The sequence below is a fragment of the Eucalyptus grandis genome, chromosome 9, assembly GCF_016545825.1.
Source record: "Eucalyptus grandis isolate ANBG69807.140 chromosome 9, ASM1654582v1, whole genome shotgun sequence".
Lineage (NCBI taxonomy): Eukaryota > Viridiplantae > Streptophyta > Magnoliopsida > Myrtales > Myrtaceae > Eucalyptus > Eucalyptus grandis.
The window spans coordinates 35,085,217-35,104,908 of NC_052620.1; the positions used below are offsets into that span (position 1 = coordinate 35,085,217).

The 19,692-nt window shown below is 41.8% G+C and overlaps 1 protein-coding gene and 1 pseudogene across 1 annotated transcript; both read left to right on the top strand.

The window, feature by feature from the left end:
- Positions 1-649: 649 nt before the first annotated feature.
- Positions 650-9,587, top strand: LOC104424020 (annotated as a pseudogene).
- Positions 9,588-13,695: 4,108 nt separating this feature from the next.
- On the top strand, positions 13,696-18,166 carry LOC104422913 (protein PHYTOCHROME-DEPENDENT LATE-FLOWERING; the record flags this gene model as incomplete). The annotated part of the gene is given in 8 exon segments (XM_018863965.2): positions 13,696-14,123; positions 14,989-15,212; positions 15,670-15,809; positions 16,001-16,039; positions 16,131-16,251; positions 16,254-16,374; positions 16,376-16,956; positions 16,959-18,166. Coding segments are annotated over 8 exon segments (2,277 nt in total), but the record flags the coding sequence as incomplete, so codon positions are not given.
- Positions 18,167-19,692: the final 1,526 nt, after the last annotated feature.

Here is a 19,692-nt window from a genome sequence, read left to right on the forward strand (position 1 = left end):
TATTTCTTTTATGTGTGAAAGTTTCATCTTAAAGGAAGAATATATCAAAAATAATATATAGGCATTACATCATATTATATCGTTCTGCTACTTACCTATAGGTATTATGATATCCAGTATTAGAAATTCGGACTAATTATATTCTATCGATGTTTATAAATTTTAGCTGCCGAGGTTGAATAACTAATGAACCACACATTACATCCTTCGAAGAATAAGCAGGCCGGCCCGGGACCGGCGGAGCCTCAAAGGCCCTTCCCAGGCCTAGCCCACCAATTACTGGACCTGGAAATTTTTCCCAGGCCAGCCCAATGGCCCAAAAACCACAGCCGAGTCCGCCCAATGAGTCATTAAAAAGGGGTTCGGTCCACCTCGTCCGGTTCGGTCCAACCGGTTGATTCCGATTCTGATTTCCGGTTCGATCTGGGAGTTGACCGGACTTCGTTTTTCCGCTATATATTATGAAGAAATTTAAAAAAAAAAACTAATTTCTTTTCATTTTTTAAAAAGTAATAAAAATATATATAATCGCTCCGGTCCGATATTTTTTGGAGTTGAGGATCAGAATATCCATATACCAATCTCATTTTCAGGAATCGGACCAAATTGGACGATTTTCAACTCGGGCGGCCCGTCCCGTCCGTTCTAGACCGCCCTTGCTTCGACTGCTTTTTCCATTTCGTTCTCTCAAAAGAGCCTCTTCCTCTCTGCGGGAATTTTCCCGGAAAACTACTTTTTCCTTCAGCTCTACTTTCTCATGATCCAAGCGCCGGAGAAAACCCGCCCAACCCCAATTCGCCTCGAAAGCCCTAGCCGATGGGCGTCTCGTTCAAGCTCTCGAAGACCGGCCGGAGGTTCTCCCCGAAACCTCCCCCGATCCCGCCGGACGCCGGGGAGGACGACGCGCCGCAAAATCCGAAGGTCACGTCTCGCTCCACCGGTCGGAACCCCGAGGTAACGCTCGCCGTGCGTGTGCGTGTGCGTGCGCGTGTGGTGCTGAGCGGCTACCTGGTCGCGCGTTGCTTAGCTCGGTTGCTTGCGATTTTGCTCCGCGTGGCTTTTTTTTACTCTTCTTCTTCTGTGTTTTGGGCATGATGCGATTGGAACGGGGCGGAGCGGAGGTGAGTGTGGAGGGGAAAAGTTTTCTTTTTTAGATGTGGGCGGAGCCGCCGATAGTTCTGATCGGCTTCTTCGTCTGGGGGGGTTGCTGTATTGCGCTCGGTCTTCGATGCTTTATCTTGGCTTACCGCGTTCGATGGACTGTGTTGAAATTGATTCTCGCGTGTCGCTTGCCTGAAATTGGGAAATCTCGACTGGACCATTGGATCTGGGACTCAGAATTTCTGCTGCCCTCGCCATTGGCTGCTTTTAGGATGGGTGGGACCTCGCAATTGATGAGGGTTAGTGGCCGCGGTCGTGCTGCTCGTCATGCTTGGCGCTGTACCTCGTCGAGAATATATCGGGGATGGGGGAGAATTGAAACTAAAGAGAAAGAGTGGGATGTTTGTGTTGGAATATAATTATGCGGGTATTTCTGTGAGTGAGATTAAGCTAGTGGGTTTCTGGCTTCTAAAGGATGGGAAGCATTGGGGGTGTGTGTGTGTGTGTGTGTGTGTGTGTGTGTGTGTGGTTTCTTTTGCTTTTCTGGGCATTTCACATGTGCGCTGTTGGAAAGATTCTATGGTGATGGGAACTATCTGTTGACTTAGGATAATAAAACTCAGGTGGGTACAGAGGCTTCTGGGGGGTCTGCATCATTCTTCTCTACCGATGAAAACCCTATTTCTGCAGGTAATTCTTGCTTATGCTTCCATTGCATGTTGAATATGTTGGCTTTCCTATAACTAAATAAGTACATCTGTGATTGTTGAAATGCCAGGGGACGAAGTTTCCTTCACATTGAACCTTTTCCCTGATGGATACTCTATTGGAAAACCTTTGGAGGTTTGTTATGAAGAACTCTTGACCTTAGGAAGTTAATCAACAAAAGTTTCTCATTTACTTACATCCCTTCTCTTGTTTCCAATTTTCTCTCTTTATCTTGCCAGAGTGACGCATTGCAGCATGCTTCGAAGTTCTTACGTCCCTACAACAGGACATCTGAAAGTCTCTTCTCGGTGATCGTCTGACCCTATTTTTTCTCTTCCTTTTCTGCAAGTATCCCTTCTCATTTTATCCATTCTTTGTGAGAGGAAAATGACATATACTGAGTCAATTGGACTTGACATTTACATTCTATCTGCTTGTTTACCTTTGACTCTTCTGAAGGTTAATTTACCTGTACTCTACTGAATGACATGGTTATAGCTATGGTATCCATACTCGTATTTGGTGTCAACAGTGAACCCCCCAGATCAACGTTTTGGTATTATACTAGTTATGCTACTGAAAGGGAAAAGTTCAACATTTTGAAGATAAATTATAAAATTGCTCAGAAAACTTTACATGTCAACATCCATTGCTAGCAATGTGGAACTTATTTGATATGTGTGAGAACTTGAGATACTCTTCTTCCTATTTTGCCCGTCTTTACATTGGGACATGTCAAACGATCTAGGACTATGAGGTGAAACTTCATACACTGAATTTTAAGAGGATAATATCTCTTGTTTGTTCTTAAGTTTTTCGTCAAAATCTTGATTCATGTTCGATGTCCTTGCTATTTATCTCAAATCTCTCTATTACATGTTCAATTCTTACATTTCTTAAATGTCATGTTCTTTGAAGGCAATTGAATGTGGTCGGTTGCCTGAGATCTCCTTGACGATTTACCTTGCAAATACATTGAAGGTTCACTTATCTGTGAGGTGAGTATTCGAGATAATTCTCGTGTGTGTGTGTGTGTTCTCCTTTTTTTTTTTTTTAATTTTTACGAAACAGATCTCCGAGAGAGATAGAGTGAATGTCCCATTAATAGGTTTATATGAATGCAGTCTTCAGATCCTATTTTTGACTTTATAAAAAGTCACGATCTTTTCGCTTAAGTTTCAAATCATTTTTAATATCACGCATTTATGATGAAACAACATCATCCTCCCAATCTTTTGTTCAAGTTATTTCGGTTTTGCATTTTGATGACTATCCCAAGAGTTCTATGGCAACTCTTTTCATTCTGGCTTTGCATATTGTTGCATGTTGATGCAACTTGCTTAGTTTAGCAGCTCTTCATTTGTGGGTGTGTCCCTAGGATACCAGTGGCAATGGTAAATTTAGTACTCATTTTAGCTTATACTTTGGATGGACGGTGTTCAGAAATTCTCAGCTTTCATGTGCCTTTTCTTATGAAATGGACCAGTCTTAATTGTAACTATAGTCACTCTTCCATCCATCTAGTCTGCATTTACCAAGACAAATTAATCTGCAACGAGCACATAGCTATATACATTTGAGCTTTAATCAAAATTACTTTTTTTTCACTTTATTTTATCATTCTTCGTCTTACTTATTCTTCACAGATAGTATGATTAACATTAATCGCTGACTATTCACAAATGATGCAGGTGCGGGACTACCGAAAATATGCATCTAATAGAGGGCCCAATCTTCCAGATGTGGTTGATTTGCCCGTTGTTACTAAAGTGTGGCTGAAAATTTCCTTGGAGAACATCGTTAAGGATATACCACCTATTTGTAGTTCTTGGACTTATGGTGATCTGATGGTAAGGCACTGCACATGGAGTTTCTTGCCCCTCTTTCTTGAGGGGGTTGGAGATTCTCTGCCATTTTTCTTTTTCCATTTCTTTTATTCTTCTTTCTAAAGATTTTTTTTTCGGGAGTCGGGGCTGGGGCTTGCAGCATCTCCATGGATGAACTGTGAACTTTATTTTGTGTTTGAGACATGAGCTTAATGTTTGTGTTTGATTTTTAAAATAGGAAGTAGAATCCAGGATACTGAAGACATTACAGCCACAACTGTGTTTGGATCCTACTCCCAAGCTCGATAGGCTCTCCAATAGTCCAGTTCCAGAAAAGGTAGTTATTTCACGGTCATCATATCTATATCTTGTAGATCCTGAGCATTAACTTTATGGTTTTGTTGGTTTTTTTTCAGCTACATATGACTTTATCTAGTCTACAAAAGAAGAGATTGAGACATGTGCCAGAAACCTCTGTGACTTCTAGTAACAAAATCCACGGGAAGAAAGTCTGCATAGACAGAGTTCCAGAAAGGTCTGATTCGGGAATTATCCAAGGGAATCTATTGCCGCAACATGTCCATGAGAATCTGAGTGCCCAATGTGCTGGAGCTGGCAACACACCACCTCTAAGACCAAAAGGCTATATAGCAGATGCATCTTTTTCAACACTACCAATGATGTCCCCGAGGTATCAAATGTTGGTTGGGAATGCTAGAGGCATGCAGGATCGTGGAGCTTCCCTGGTGGGCAGGACATGATGATTTCATACTTGGATAATAACTCTTCTATTTCCCTTCAGGGAAAGAGAGAGACTCAAGATGGGCAATCATCGCCCAGGTCTAGCTTTAATAAGAGGCCAAGACTGGCACATGGACCTGACGGCAATCAGCAGCAGCAGATGGAGAACTTCCATACATCAGACTTAAATCTCAAGAATACCCTTTTGCAGCAGCAAGCAATATCTAGAGGAATTCAATTTGGTAATGCAATCATGCAAAAGTTCCCCCAGCACACACTTGAAGGTGTCCAGAATCCGGAGGTTGCAGCAGCATCCCTACCACTGGGCATGGGGCATCGTGCAAAGGAAGAACAACTAGATACACAGATGGAGGCTACAGAAGTAAATCGGAGTAAGTCTGACATCCAGATGGCGGAGACTGAAAAGGACCGCATGGATCCTCAGCAACCACAACTTCAACAAAGGTTGCCACATCATCCATTCCTGAGACCTGGTTTCTCTCAGGCATCTTGGAGTAATGTCAATCAGCAGATTGATACTAATTTGAAAAAGGAGGAACAGATACAAAAAAGGAAATCAGTGCAAAGCCCACGCGTATCTGGTGGAACCTTGGCTCAATCTCCTTTGTCATCAAAATCTGGGGAATTTTCTACCGGTTCAGTTGGACCACAGTATGGGGCAGCTGCAGCAACTCCTGTGCCTGGATTGTTGCCCAAGGAAAGGGCTGGAATAACCTCAGTTCCTCCTGTTGGAGCGACAGGATCTTTAACATCTAGTGCCAATGATTCAACACTACGACAGAACCAGGCCCAGGCTGCTGCAAAAAGAAGACAGAATTCACTTCCAAAGACGCCAATAATCAGTGGTGTTGGCTCTCCTGCTAGCGTGAGCAACATTGGTGTTGCATTAAATGCGAGCAGTCCTTCTGTTGGAACCCCACCTCTGGTTGATCAGACAATGCTTGAGAGGTTTTTAAAGATTGATACAATTATGACGAGGTATGAGGTTGATTGAGCTCTGAAGCCTGTTGCTCTGTCTTGTTTTCCCTCCTGTATTTCTGTTAGTCAGACATTTTTCAGTTTTATAGTTTATAATTTCTCTTCAGTAATTTACTTGCCTGGAGTTTGTTAATACAGAGTCTTAACAATAATATCTAGGATGAGAAAAAGTTTAGTTAGCCGCATCAGCAATGCAGCAAAGCTGGTTGTCTAGAACTTGAAAAATTGGGATACCAATCTTATTTTTTCTATGTAAAGCACCAATTTACATGATTATAGGCGAAGCCAGTTGGAGTATTTATGGTGGTTGGCTAATGATTTTCAGAGCAATCAGGAACTTTGATCTGTTTTCAGGATGTATTCCTATTATATTAATAGCTTTTTAGCGAACATCTACCTCTGATGGAAATGTAGATTAAGGATAGATGTCTACAACATTTATCTGTTGTCATGAGTTTTAAATTTCTACCTCCCAGTGAGACAATAGTTTGAAAAATGATCTAATTGCGTTCTTGATCATGAGGCTGATCTAGATGGCATTTAGATGTGGATTATATCAGTAAGCTTTGTCCTTCTTTAAAGCATAGGATGCTCTAATTACCATGCTGCAACCATGACAACTTATATGTTGCTATTGTGCTTGCTGCTTGACTTTGACTTGTAATTGAGTTAAGCAATATGAAGTACAGACTGTACAGTAAATCTTGAAAACATGAGCTCGAAATATTCTTAGTCCACCTGCTTTACATGGGCATCCAGAAGCATAGTACATAATTTTTCTCAAGCAATTATTGGCATCTGTTTTCTGATATAAATATCAAATATATAATTCATTACATTCTGAGTATTGTCCCTCATCCAATGATGCTTCAGGTACCAAATAGGCCACAAAAAGAACAAGGTAGATTACCCAGCCATGAAGCCCGGTGCCTTCCTCACTGAGCATCTTTCAGTATGTCTACACAATGTTTCCAACGATGTGAATTTTAAGGATGACTCATGTACCAGATCACTCTCAAAGTCACTGGTTGGAGGCAGCACAAATATTTGCAAGACTAGAGTCCTTAAGTTTTTGCAGCTAGAGCGAAATCTTCAAGGTTTGTTACATCTTTCATGTGGAGATGGCCTACGGTAGCATAAAATTGATTTCTCCAGTCTGATATTAATTGTACCTTGGACTTTGCTACACCTTTCCTTCTCATTTTATGCTGACTTAAAATTGCTGCTGGCTGCTAGAATTTTGCAGTATTTACCATTATATTGGCTACAGTGCAAAGTATCCAATCACATGTGGTGTGCAGTTAAATTTCTGTTACTTGTACTTGCCCGATCTTGATGTGTTAAAGTCTGCCATCATATGTTACCACCCGTAGAAAAGAATGTCTTTTGGTTTAAGAAACAACACCCAACTTGAATGATTTTTGGAAGGATGAGATGCTAATTTTGATGTTGTAGAGAGGATAATGTAATGAAAGACAAAAGCAACATCACTTGCATGAACTTTCTTTCGATTAACATGGGCTTTCTCCTGTTTATATAGGGACTGTTGTCTCCCGGCCTCAGACCAAGATGATCATGTCAGAGAAATCAAGTGATGGTACCATTGCTATGCACTATGGAGATTTGGAAGAGGGTGATATTCTGGCTTCAGAGGAGCATCTTCCGACACTACCAAATACCGTAAGAGTCTTGCCTATAAATCTTTCTAATGTCAAATGGCATTTCAGTGTGTTCACCTACTTCATAGTTGGAAGATGTGGTTTCCTGTTTATCATATGCACTATGTGGCCTTGTTCTTACCTTGCCTCACAAGAAAGTATGTTTTTCTTTCAACATTATGGCTAACATCTGTGATTGAATTTCTGATACAGCATTTGGCAGATTTGCTTGCAGACCAGTTATGCTCATTGGTAGGTTTATGAAAACAGGTCAAGCTTAAGTGCTTAAATCTATCCGATATCGATTTACATTTCAATCAAATGATATTGAATGTTTCTGCAGATGACACGCGAAGGATTTCATGTGGAAGGAGATCAGGTCCAACCAAAACTGACCCGCATGAATTTTGCCCCAAGCAGTCAACCTAATGCTCCTGGAACTCCTCAAAATAATTCCGGTGCTGATAACCCGCGCTGTCCTGAAGGAGTTTCAGGTCAATCGTCCAGTGAAGTGTTGCTTACCTCTAATAGTGGCAATGTATCTCTTAGTTCATCTGTGAATATTCCTCCACATGCAAGGATGCTGCCTCCTGGAAGCTCTCATGCCTCACAAATAGCTTCGGGAGTCTCTGTGCCTGGACGGTCACAACAGCTAGATTCACAGTCCTTATTGCAGCAACAGACTCAGCAGCTGCAGCAACAACATAACCAAAATCCTATGGTTCAACATCTTGCTCAGTTTCCAAGATCCACAACGATGCCTGGTACAAATCCCCTCTTGCACTTGAATGCCAGCCAGAATACTAGTATTCAGTTGGGCAATCACATGGCAAATAAGCCACCACCTCCGCATCTTCAGATTTTACAGCAGCAACAGCCACAGCAAGTGCAACAGCAGCAGCAGCAGCAACGACAATCGATGTTGCAAAGACAAATGGTGATAGAAGCTGCTATGGGCATGGGAAACAAGGGTGGTAACTTGGCTGGGCTTAGTAGCATCAGTAACACCATAAATATGGCAGGCGCAAAGGGGATGGGAGGGCCTGGAATGTCAGCATCCATGGGCCAAATGCCAAACATTGGTCAGGCCTCTCACATTGGCAACCAGCGACTGATGCAACCCGCTAATTTGCCAAGATTTCAGGTGGCGAGGCAGAGTCAAGCTGTGTTAGGGGGCACTCAGTCTGGCATGGGTGGTGTCTCTGGACCTCGACCGATGCTTCCGGGCCCTGCTGGCCTGCAAATGTTGGCCTCAAATCGAGCTAACATGCCGCGTGGAGCAATGGGGGCAATGGGCCCATCAAAGTGGACAGGGATGAATCAGTATATGAATCAGCAGCAGCAGCAGCCAATGCAGCTGCAGCACCAGCAGCAGCAGATGCAATTGCAACAACAGCAACAGCAATTGCAGCAGCAACCACAGCAGCAACTCCAATTGCAGCAGCAACAGATGCAGCAGCAGCAGCAGCAGCAGCAGCTGCATCAGCTTGAAACAACCTCACCCTTGCAAGCTGTTATGTCACCACCACAAATAAGTTCACCTTCAAACATGGCAATTCCACAATTGAGTTCACAATCCCAACAGCAGCAACAGCAGTCTAGTCCCCAGCAAATGAGCCAAAGAACCCCAGTGAGCCCACAACAGATCAGCTCTGGGACAATGCATGGCATGAGTGCTGGTAATCCAGAAGCTTGTCCCGCTAGTCCACAGTTGAGTTCTCAGACCCTTGGCTCAGTTGGCACTATAAACAATTCTCCTATGGAGCTACAAGGTGTTAATAAAAGCAACTTGAGCAGTGCATAATGAAGTCCTGTCCTATGCGCTTCTGAATCGTTTCTTAACTTAGAAGAGAAGTCGAAGGAATTTTTTAGAGGTTTTTGTTTTTATAAGATGGAGCGGAAGAGGTAGTTGTTGATAAAAGTGCCAGTATAATCGACACCGGGGCTTTGAGGAGGGGGCAAGGCAGAAATTTTCACCTTGGCTCTCTAGGAAAGGGCTGCTTTTTAGACTCAATTGATCTCGATGCTGGAAATCACCAATAAGTTGATTAAAAGCAGGACACCTGCACTGTGATCCGTCTCTTGTTTTGATGTCCGAGGTGGATTTTGCATACAATAGCATGGAACTCACGGCGGCATAAGAGGACAGTAAGGGGAAAGGAAGAAACTCGCAAACCGCAGAGGAGAATCAGATCTTGGATTCTGAGATGCGAAAATTGCGATGTACAAGGTTGAAGGATGAAACGGAATGATGTATGTGAATTTTCAAACAGTTGAGCCAGAGCAGTGAGCATGTCAAGAGTGTCTACTTCCTTTCCTTTTTCTTTTCCTTCTGGGTTTTTCTGTTTTGGCTGACTTTGTGGTGAAGACATTTACTCTGCAATCCCTGTAATCATGTAGTCTATAGTAGTTAGAAATAATAATCAGAAACAAGTTCATGCCAAATATTCATGAAGATATCATGTACATGTACATTACTCCGTGGATCCTGCCAGATCCTTTCTTCATTCTCTGGCCAGACTGTTTTTTTAACTTCTTAAAGCGATTTCGTGTCCTCGTTACTAGCATTTTGACAGTTCTTCGTTCCAAGTAGGCTTGTGAAAGTCTTGCGCGACATGACGCGTGATCATAAATATCTTGCTCGATTTGCGAAGCTACTGCTCATTTGTTCAAGAAGGTGATTTCAATTTATTGAGTCTGGAAGGTATGATTTTCATTAGTTTACAAGATGCAAGATTTATATTGCTGTAGAATAAGTGAAAACTTTATATTATATACTATCTCCCCATGTTTTTCTAATAATTAGGAGAAAGCTACACAAAAATTTCAAACTTTAGGCGATACATTTACTCTAAATTATTTTTTTACACCAAAAATCCCAAACCTCACCCATTTTGACACATTTAATCCAAACTTTTTTTTCTTCGATGCCAAAAACCATGATGTATTTATTTCAAACTTATTATTTCCAATTTTTTTGTGACACTAAATTTTTCATGTAAATATGTTACACATATAAATTGGGGGTCTTTTGATGTTACTAAAAAAGTTTGTTTGGTGTCACAAAAAATAAGTTTAAGGTCATGTTGTATAAGTTTTAAATGTATCACATGAATAATACATGATAAACGTGTCGCAATAGATAAAGTTTGGAAATTTGGCGGTTTTTATCCTAATAATTATTTAGACAATTAGGTACTTCTCGGTGCTTGCTCTCTCTTTTTTTTTTTCATTTTCTTTTTGGGCTTCGGCCTAGAAATGCTTGGGCACTGGTCGACAACAACATTTTCGATCCCTCCCCTCTTATTACTACCGTCATCCTCGAAACCTGAATCTTCGACGTCAGAAAAGGCGAGACTTCGCGAAGCATTTAAAGCAGTTTCGATTTTCGCAGCGAAATCTGTCACACCCCGATTCACAAGAAGAAGGGGCATGACACGGCCGTCCTTTTACCAAAGGACGCAGCCTCAACGTAACCAGAATTCAACCCGATATCAACATATATACATCCACATATATATATTTGACAAAAATGGGCACTTGGTTACAATATCTATATCAGAGTATATCTATAATCACAAACATCAAAACATAAACCTTCTACAAAGACTAACTTATAAACCCATTAACTATGCACAAGTCATACCAAAAAGTTCCACCACAAAAGTCCTCCTCGAACGAACGCTCACGCCTATTCGTGACTCGCTAAAGAACCTGAAAAACAAGTAGATGAGAGGAGTGAGCTACCACGGCTCAGTGAGTAACACATTTCTTCTAAGCGGATCGAGAAATCACTATGCACATTTTAAAACACAAATATAACCCATTTTATCATACTATCAAATCATAACTCGAATACCGAAAATACCAATGGTCGAGTCCATTAGTCAATCTCGTAAAACATGCATCAATGGTCTATTCCATTGATTAATCTCATCAAATCACATCGATGGTCCATTCCATCGACCAAACTCAAATCACACGTCAATGGTCCACTCCATTGACCAATTCATGCTCAAATGTCTAGCCATGGTCATGCGTAACGCTCGTGACAAGACGACCAAGATTCCCCCCTTGGCAAGGTCTCCACATATTATTAGCCGGTGGTTCGGCCCACAAGGATATCCTAGAATAGTATGCGCATACCCACATCCCTCAGGGTCCACAGTGACATTGAGTACTAATCACCAATTACAATATCCAGTAATTCAATATCGGAAAGAGAATCATACCACAACTCCAAATTTTGATATATAAATATCAAAGCATTCTCCAAAACATTTCAAGATTCTTTCACAAAGAATTTCACAAATCCTTTTTCAAACAACTATTCAAATCGAAGTCGGAATATAACTCCCTTCGAATAACAAAAATGTTAGTAATAGCTCAATCGTTTAATGCAACAAAATATGCTTTTATCAACTCATGGAATATATAATCCATCACGTTTCTCAAAACATGAGTTTAAAATACAAAGAAGAAATAGTGTCACTCACCTGGCAAAAGCCAAAAATCAACTACGACGCTCACACGAACCGACGCATTCGGATTCCTAACAATTAACGGAAAAATATCAAAAAGCCGAGTAAAAAATGATATTCTTATAACAACTCGTCTATACTAGGCCTATGAGTCGATAAACGACACCTACGCGCCCCAAAAGCTCACAATTTAGCATAAACCCATCATTTTCAGCTAGGCGCGGCCCATGCGCCAACTTCGTCACGCCATAACTTCCTCCACAAAATTCCATTTCAAGCCGTCTTATAGTCGTTAGAAAGCTCTCTTAACGAACAACAACAACCCCAACTCAGCCGCCCCAAAACAGTACCGGAAATAACAAAAAAAAAAAAAAGAGACTCGAAGCCACTGATCGCTATAGTACCAGATTGCGCTCCAACTTCAAAATTCCGTTCCGAACAAACCGCAAGCTCAAATCACGATCCGAAAGATGCTATAGCTTCACAACATCCCAAAGTACCATTTCTAAAAAAATTTACAGCTTAATGACTCAAAATTGGGTTTCGCCACACAAATACCCAAGAAATCCGAATTTCGAGCCCTAATTGCGGTAATTGCTTCAAGCAAGTGATTAAAGACTTCAATTTCTTACCGGCCTTGCAAAACACACTTGAGTCGGCTTGATGAGGCGTCCGGGTCACGAGCGCGCCAAAATTTTTCCTTTTTTCCTTTTTCCTTTCTCTTCTTTCTCCCTTCTCCCCTCTTTCTTTCGTTCCCCTGTTTCTGCCCGTGCTCCTCTTTCTCTCCCTCTTTCTCTCTTTTTAAAGCCCAGCTGAAGGTTCTACGATTCTCTTCAGCCTCCCTTCTTTGACTTTTCAACTCTTTCTTTTCCTTTTATTTTATTAAAGAGCCCATATATTACAAAATCCATCGCAGGCGGAAGACGGAAAGCCGTACACGCATGCACATATACGTATGTAAGCCGTTCTCGTCCTCGGACTTTCTCTCGCTACAAGAGGAAAAACCCGATCTTTGCGACGGCCCAAGTTCCGAATTCCGGAGCAGATGAATCGCGGCAGGAGAGCAAGCGACGTGGGATCGAGCTCCGCCCCGCCGGGAGGCCGAGCTTGGCGTCCGGTGGGTGGTCCTGCGCATCGTCGCTCCTCTGTAATTTCCTCGTGTCTCCTCTCTCTTCTCTTATGCACTTGTTATTTGTCCGGTCGTTGTATCGTTTATCTTTGTCCCTCCTCTCGTGGGTCTGCGTCGTTTTGCTCTTGTTTTTCTGGGTTTGATTTTGGGAGTAGATAAGTTCATCTCTCTGTTGCAATGGGTTTCAGTAAAGTCTGCTTTTTGGCTAGTAGATATGATGGGGGTGTTTGTGACGTTATGGTAATGACAATGACCTTTTTATTTTTAGGTGAACTAGAAATGATGCACCGCGCGATACACGTCCCTTAATGAAAGAATACATGGAGAAACAATTGCATAATTTTAAAGTTTGCAAGAAAAAGAACCGAACCCTCACTGTTGGACTGAAAGAGAAAAAAGGATTTATCTGTCGGCGAAAATCGGAAGTGTGATTAACATGGGATGAATGAGCATTATTAATGCATGCGTAAGACAGATGATGGAAATCTATGGACAAAATTGATAGCAGACATCGCTGCTTGTTTGTTTCATCGGTAAAAGATTAGTGCTGATGTAACAATTCAGCTTCATGTCTACTGTATTTCTGCACTTGTAAGTTCCTTTAGTTTATTATAGTAAACTGAAGTCCGTGGTATCATCTATCTCTCAATGTGACTTCTTTTCGCAACAAATTAGAAACCATTTTAGTTCCGGGGGGCCTTTGACTTGAATCACTGCTGCTCAGGTATTAAGTAGATTGAAATCATTATGTTGCTTATCTTCTCAGCCTGCAGACCCGGAACTTAATTTGGGCATGAACAGAATCCAAATTGACGAAAATCACAGTGAGGAAACAGAGAATGATTCTCTTTCACCCAACAAAAATAGTTACTTTCCGCCAAGTGAGCTTCAGCAACCTTCACATTCCAATAGTGGTAAAAGCGAGGAAACGAAAAGTATTGCTGGCTTTGAAGATTCGGTGCCTGCTGAGGACTTCACAGGGGATGGAAGATTTGATAGTAACGTCAATCAGCAGATTGATAGTAATTTGAAAGAGGAGGAACAGATAAAAAAGGAAAGCAGTGCAAAGCCCACGCCTATCTGGTGGAACCTTGGCTCAATCTCCCTTGTCATCAAAATCAGGGGAATTTTCTAGCAGTTCAGTTGGACCACAGTATGGGGCAGCTGCAGCAACTCCTGTGCCTGGATTGTTGCCCAAGGAAAGGGCTGGAATAACCTCAGTTCCTCCTGTTGGAGCGACAGGATCTTTAACATCTAGTGCCAATGATTCAACACTACAACAGAACCAGGCTCAGGCTGCTGCAAAACAAAGACAGAATTCACTTCCAAAGACGCCAGTAATCAGTGGTGTTGGCTCTCCTGCTAGCGTGGGCAACATTAGTGTTGCATTAAATGCAAGCAGTCCTTCTGTTGGAACCCCACCTCTGGTTGATCAAACAATGCTTGAGAGGTTTTTAAAGATTGATACAATTATGATGAGGTATGAGGTTGATTGAGCTCTGAAGCCTGTTGCTCTGTCTTGTTTTCCCTCCTGTATTTCTGCTAGTCAGACATTTTTCAGTTTTATAGTTTATACTTTCTCTTCAGTAATTTACTTGCCCGGAGTTTGTTAATACAGAGTCTTAATGATAATATCGAGGATGAGAAAAAGTTTAGTTAGCCGCATCAGCAATGCAGCAAAGCTGGTTGTCTAAAACTTGAAAAATTGGGATATCAATCTTATTTTTTCTATGTAAAGCACCAATTTACATGATTATAGGCGAAGCCAGTTGGAGTATTTATGGTGGTTGGCTAATGATTTTCAGAGCAATCAGGAACTTTGATCTGTTTTCAGGATGTATTCCTATTAAATTAATAGCTTTTTAGCGAACATCTACCTCTGATGGAAATGTAGATTAAGGATAGATGTCTACAACATTTATCTGTTGTCATGAGTTTTAAATTTCTACCTCCCAGTGAGACAATAGTTTGAAAAATGATCTAATTGCGTTCTTGATCATGAGGCTGATCTAGATGGCATTTAGATGTGGATTATATCAGTAAGCTTTGTCCTTCTTTAAAGCATAGGATGCTCTAATTACCATGCTGCAACCATGACAACTTATATGTTGCTATTGTGCTTGCTGCTTGACTTTGACTCGTAATTGAGTTAAGTAATATGAAGTACAGTAAATCTTGAAAACGTAAGCTCGAAATATTCTTAGTCCACGTGCTTTACATGTGCATCCAGAAGCATTGTTACATTATTTTTCTCAGGCAATTATTGGCATCTGTTTTCTGATATAAATATCAAATATATAATTCATTTCATTCTGAGTACTGTCCCTCATCCAATGATGCTTCAGGCACCAAATAGACCACAAAAAGAACAAGGCAGGTTACCCAGCCACAAAGCCCGGTGCCTTCCTGACTGAGAATCTTTTGGTATGTCTACACAATGTTTCCAACGATGTGAATTTTAAGGATGACTCATGTGCCAGACCACTCTTGAAGTCACTGGTAGGAGGCAGCACGAATATTTGCAAGACTAGAGTCCTTAAGTTTTCGCAGCTAGAGCAAAATCTTCAAGGTTTGTTGCATCTTTCATGTGGAGATGATCTATGGCAGCATAAAATTGATTTCTCCGGTCTGATATTAATCGTACCTTGGACTTTGCTACAACTTTCCTTCTCATTTTATGCTGACTTAAAATTGCTGCTGGCTGCTAGAATTTTGCAGTATTTACCATTATATTGGCCACAATGCAAAGTACCCAATCTCATGTGGCGTGGAGTTAAATTCCTGTTACTTGTACTTGCCCAATCTTGATGTGTTAAAAGTCTGTCACATACGGTACCACCTGTAGAAAAGACACCCGTAGAAAAGAATGTCTTTTGGTTTGATAAACAACACCCAACTTGAATGATTTTGGAAGGATGAGATGCTAATTTTAATGTTGTAGAGAGGCTAATGTAATGAAAGACAAAAGCAACATCACTTGCATGAACTTTCTTTCAATTAACATGGGCTTTCTCCTGTTTGTATAGGGACTGTTGTCTCCTGGCCTCAGACCAAGATGATCATGTCAGAGAAATCAAGCGATGGTACCGTTGCTATGCACTATGGAGATTTGGAAGAGGGTGATATTCTGGCTTCAGAGGAGCATCTTCCGACACTACCAAATACCGTAGGAGTCTTACCTATAAATCTTTCTTATGTCAAATGGCATTTCAGTGTGTTCACCTACTTCATAGTTGGAAGATGTGGTTTCCTGTTTATCATATGCACTATGTGGCCTTATTCTTACCTTGCCTCACAAGAAAGTATGTTTTTCTTTCAACATTATGGCTAACATCTGTGATTGAATTTCTGATACAGCATTTGGCAGATTTGCTTGGAGCCCAGTTATGCTCATTGGTAGGTTTATGAAAACAGGTTAAGCTTAAGTGCTTAAATCTATCCGATATCGATTTACATTTCAATCAAATGATATTGAATGTTTCTGCAGATGACACGCGAAGGATTTTATGTGGAAGATCAGGTCCAACCAAAACCGACCCGCATGAATCTTGCTCCAAGCAATCAACCTAATGCTCCTGGAATTCCTCATAATAATTCCATTGCCGATATCCCCGCTGTCCTGAAGGAGTTTCAGGTCAATTGTCCAGTGAAGTGTTGCCTACCTCTAATAGTGGCAATGTATCTCTTAGTTCATCTGTGAATATTCCTCCACATGCAAGGATGCTGCCTCCTGAAACCCTCATGCCTCACAAATAGCTCCGGAGTCTCTGTGCCTGGACGGCCACAACAGCTAGATTCACAGTCCTTATTGCAGCAACAGACTCAGCAGCTGCAGCAACAACATAACCAAAATCCTATGGTTCAACATCTTGCTCAGTTTCCAAGATCCACAACGATGCCTGGTACAAATCCCCTCTTGCACTTGAATGCCAGCCAGAATACTAGTATTCAGTTGGGCAATCACATGGCAAATAAGCCACCACCTCCGCATCTTCAGATTTTACAGCAGCAACAGCCACAGCAAGTGCAACAGCAGCAGCAGCAGCAACGACAATCGATGTTGCAAAGACAAATGGTGATAGGAGCTGCTATGGGCATGGGAAACATGGGTGGTAACTTGGCTGGGCTTAGTAGCATCAGTAACACCATAAATATGGCAGGCGCAAAGGGGATGGGAGGGCCTGGAATGTCAGCATCCATGGGCCAAATGCCAAACATTGGTCAGGCCTCTCACATTGGCAACCAGCGACTGATGCAACCCGCTAATTTGCCAAGATTTCAGGGGGCGAGGCAGAGTCAAGCTGTGTTAGGGGCACTCAGTCTGGCATGGGTGGTGTCTCTGGACCTCGACCGATGCTTCCGGGCCCTGCTGGCCTGCAAATGTTGGCCTCAAATCGAGCTAACATGCAGCGTGCAGCAATGGGGGCAATGGGCCCACCAAAGTTGACAGGGATGAATCCGTATATGAATCAGCAGCAGCAGCAGCCAATGCAGCTGCAGCACCAGCAGCAGCAGATGCAATTGCAACAACAGCAACAGCAATTGCAGCAGCAACCACAGCAGCAACTCCAATTGCAGCAGCAACAGATGCAGCAGCAGCAGCAGCAGCAGCTGCATCAGCTTGAAACAACCTCACCCTTGCAAGCTGTTATGTCACCACCACAAATAAGTTCACCTTCAAACATGGCAATTCCACAATTGAGTTCACAATCCCAACAGCAGCAACAGCAGTCTAGTCCCCAGCAAATGAGCCAAAGAACCCCAGTGAGCCCACAACAGATCAGCTCTGGGACTATGCATGGCATGAGTGCTGGTAATCCAGAAGCTTGTCCCGCTAGTCCACAGTTGAGTTCTCAGACCCTTGGCTCAGTTGGCAGTATAAACAATTCTCCTATGGAGCTACAAGGTGTTAATAAAAGCAACTTGAGCAGTGCATAATGAAGTCCTGTCCTATGCGATTCTGAATCGTTTCTTAACTTAGCAGAGAAGTCGAAGGAATTTTTTAGAGGTTTTTGTTTTTATAAGATGGAGCGGAAGAGGTAGTTGTTGATAAAAGTGCCAGTATAATCGACACCGGGGCTTTGAGGAGGGGGCAAGGCACAAATTTTCACCTTGGCTCTCTAGGAAAGGGCTGCTTTTTAGACTCAATTGATCTCGATGCTGGAAATCACCAATAAGTTGATTAAAAGCAGGACACCTGCACTGTGATCTGTCTCTTGTTTTGATGTCCGAGGTGGATTTTACATACAATAGCATGGAACTCACGGCGGCGTAAGAGGACAGTAAGGGGAAAGAAAGAAACTCACGAACAGCAGAGGAGAATCAGATCTTGGATTCTGAGATGCGAAATTTGCGATGTACAAGGTTGAAGGATGAAACGGAATGATGTATGTGAATTTTCAATCAGTTGAGCCGGAGCAGTGAGCATGTCAAGACTGTCTACTTCCTTTCCCATTTTCTTTTCCTTCTGGGTTTTTCTGTTTTGGCTGACTTTGTGGTGAAGACATATACTCTGCAATCCCTGTAATCATGTTGTCTATAGTAAGAAATAATAATCAGAAACAAGTTCATGCCAAATATTCATGGAGATATCATGTGCGTGTACGTTATCCCGTGGATCCTGCCAGATCCTTTCTTCATTCTCTGGCCAGACTGATTTTTTAACTTCTTAAAGCGATTTCGTGTCCTCGTTACTAGCATTTTGACGGTTCTTCGTTCCAAGTAGGCTTGTGAAAGTCTTGCGCGACATGACGCGTGATCATAAATATCTTGCTCGATTGACGAAGCTACTGCTCATATGTTCAAGAAGGTGATTTCAATTTATTGAGTCTGGAAGGTATGATTTTCATTAGTTTACAAGATGCAATATTTATATTGCTGTAGAATAAGTGAAAACTTTATATTATATACTATCTCCCCCATGTTTTTCTAATAATGAGGGAGAAAGTTACACAAAAATTTCATACTTTATCCAAAGTGATACATTTACGCTAAATTATTTTGACACCAAAAATCCCAAACCTTGCCCACTTTGACACATTCAATCCAATTTTCTTCTTTGATGCCAAAAACCGTGACATATATATCTCAAATTTATTTTTGTGACATCAAAAATTCTCAATTTTTTTTTGTGATGCTAAATTTTTCATGTAAATATGTTACACATATATAAATTTGGGGTCTTTTGATGTCATTGAAAAAAGTTCATAACTTTTGGTGTTACAAAAAATAAGCTTGAGATAAATGTGTTACGTTATATAAATCTAGAGTAAATGTATCACATAAATAGATCATGATAAATGTGTTACAATAGATAAAGTTTGGAAATTTTTGCGATTTTTATCCTAATAATTATTTAGACAATTATGTACTCCTCGGCGCTTGCTCTTTTTTTTTTTTTTTTTTTTGGCGGGGGGGGGCTTTGGCGTAGAAATGCTTAGGCACTGGTCGACAACATCACTCCCCTCTTATTACTACCGTCATCCTCGAAACCTGAATCTTCGACGTCGGAAAAGGCGAGACTTCGCGAAGCATTTAAAGCAGTTTCGATTTTCGAAGCGAATTCCATCGCAGGCGGATACACATATACGTATGTAAGCCGTTCTCGTCCTCGGACTTTCTCTCGCTACAAGAGGAAAAACCCGACCTTTGCGACGGCCCAAGTTTCGAATTCCGGAGCAGATGAATCGCGGCAGGAGAGCACGCGACGTGGGATCGATCTCCGCCCGCCGGGAGGCCGAGCTTGGCGTCCGGTGGGTGGTCCTGCGCATCGTCGCTCCTCTGTAATTTCCTCGTGTCCCTCTCTCTTCTCTTATGCACTTGTTATTTGTCCGGTCGTTGTATCGTTTTATCTTTGTCCCTCCTCTCGTGGGTCTGCGTCGTTTTGCTCTTGTTTTTCTGGGTTTGATGTTGGGGTAGATAAGTTCATCTCTTTGTTGCAATGGGTTTCTGTAAAGTCTGCTTTTTGGCTAGTAGATATGATGGGGTGTTTGTGGCGTTATGGTAGTGAGTTTATTTTTTAGGTGAACTAGAAATGATGCACCGCCCGA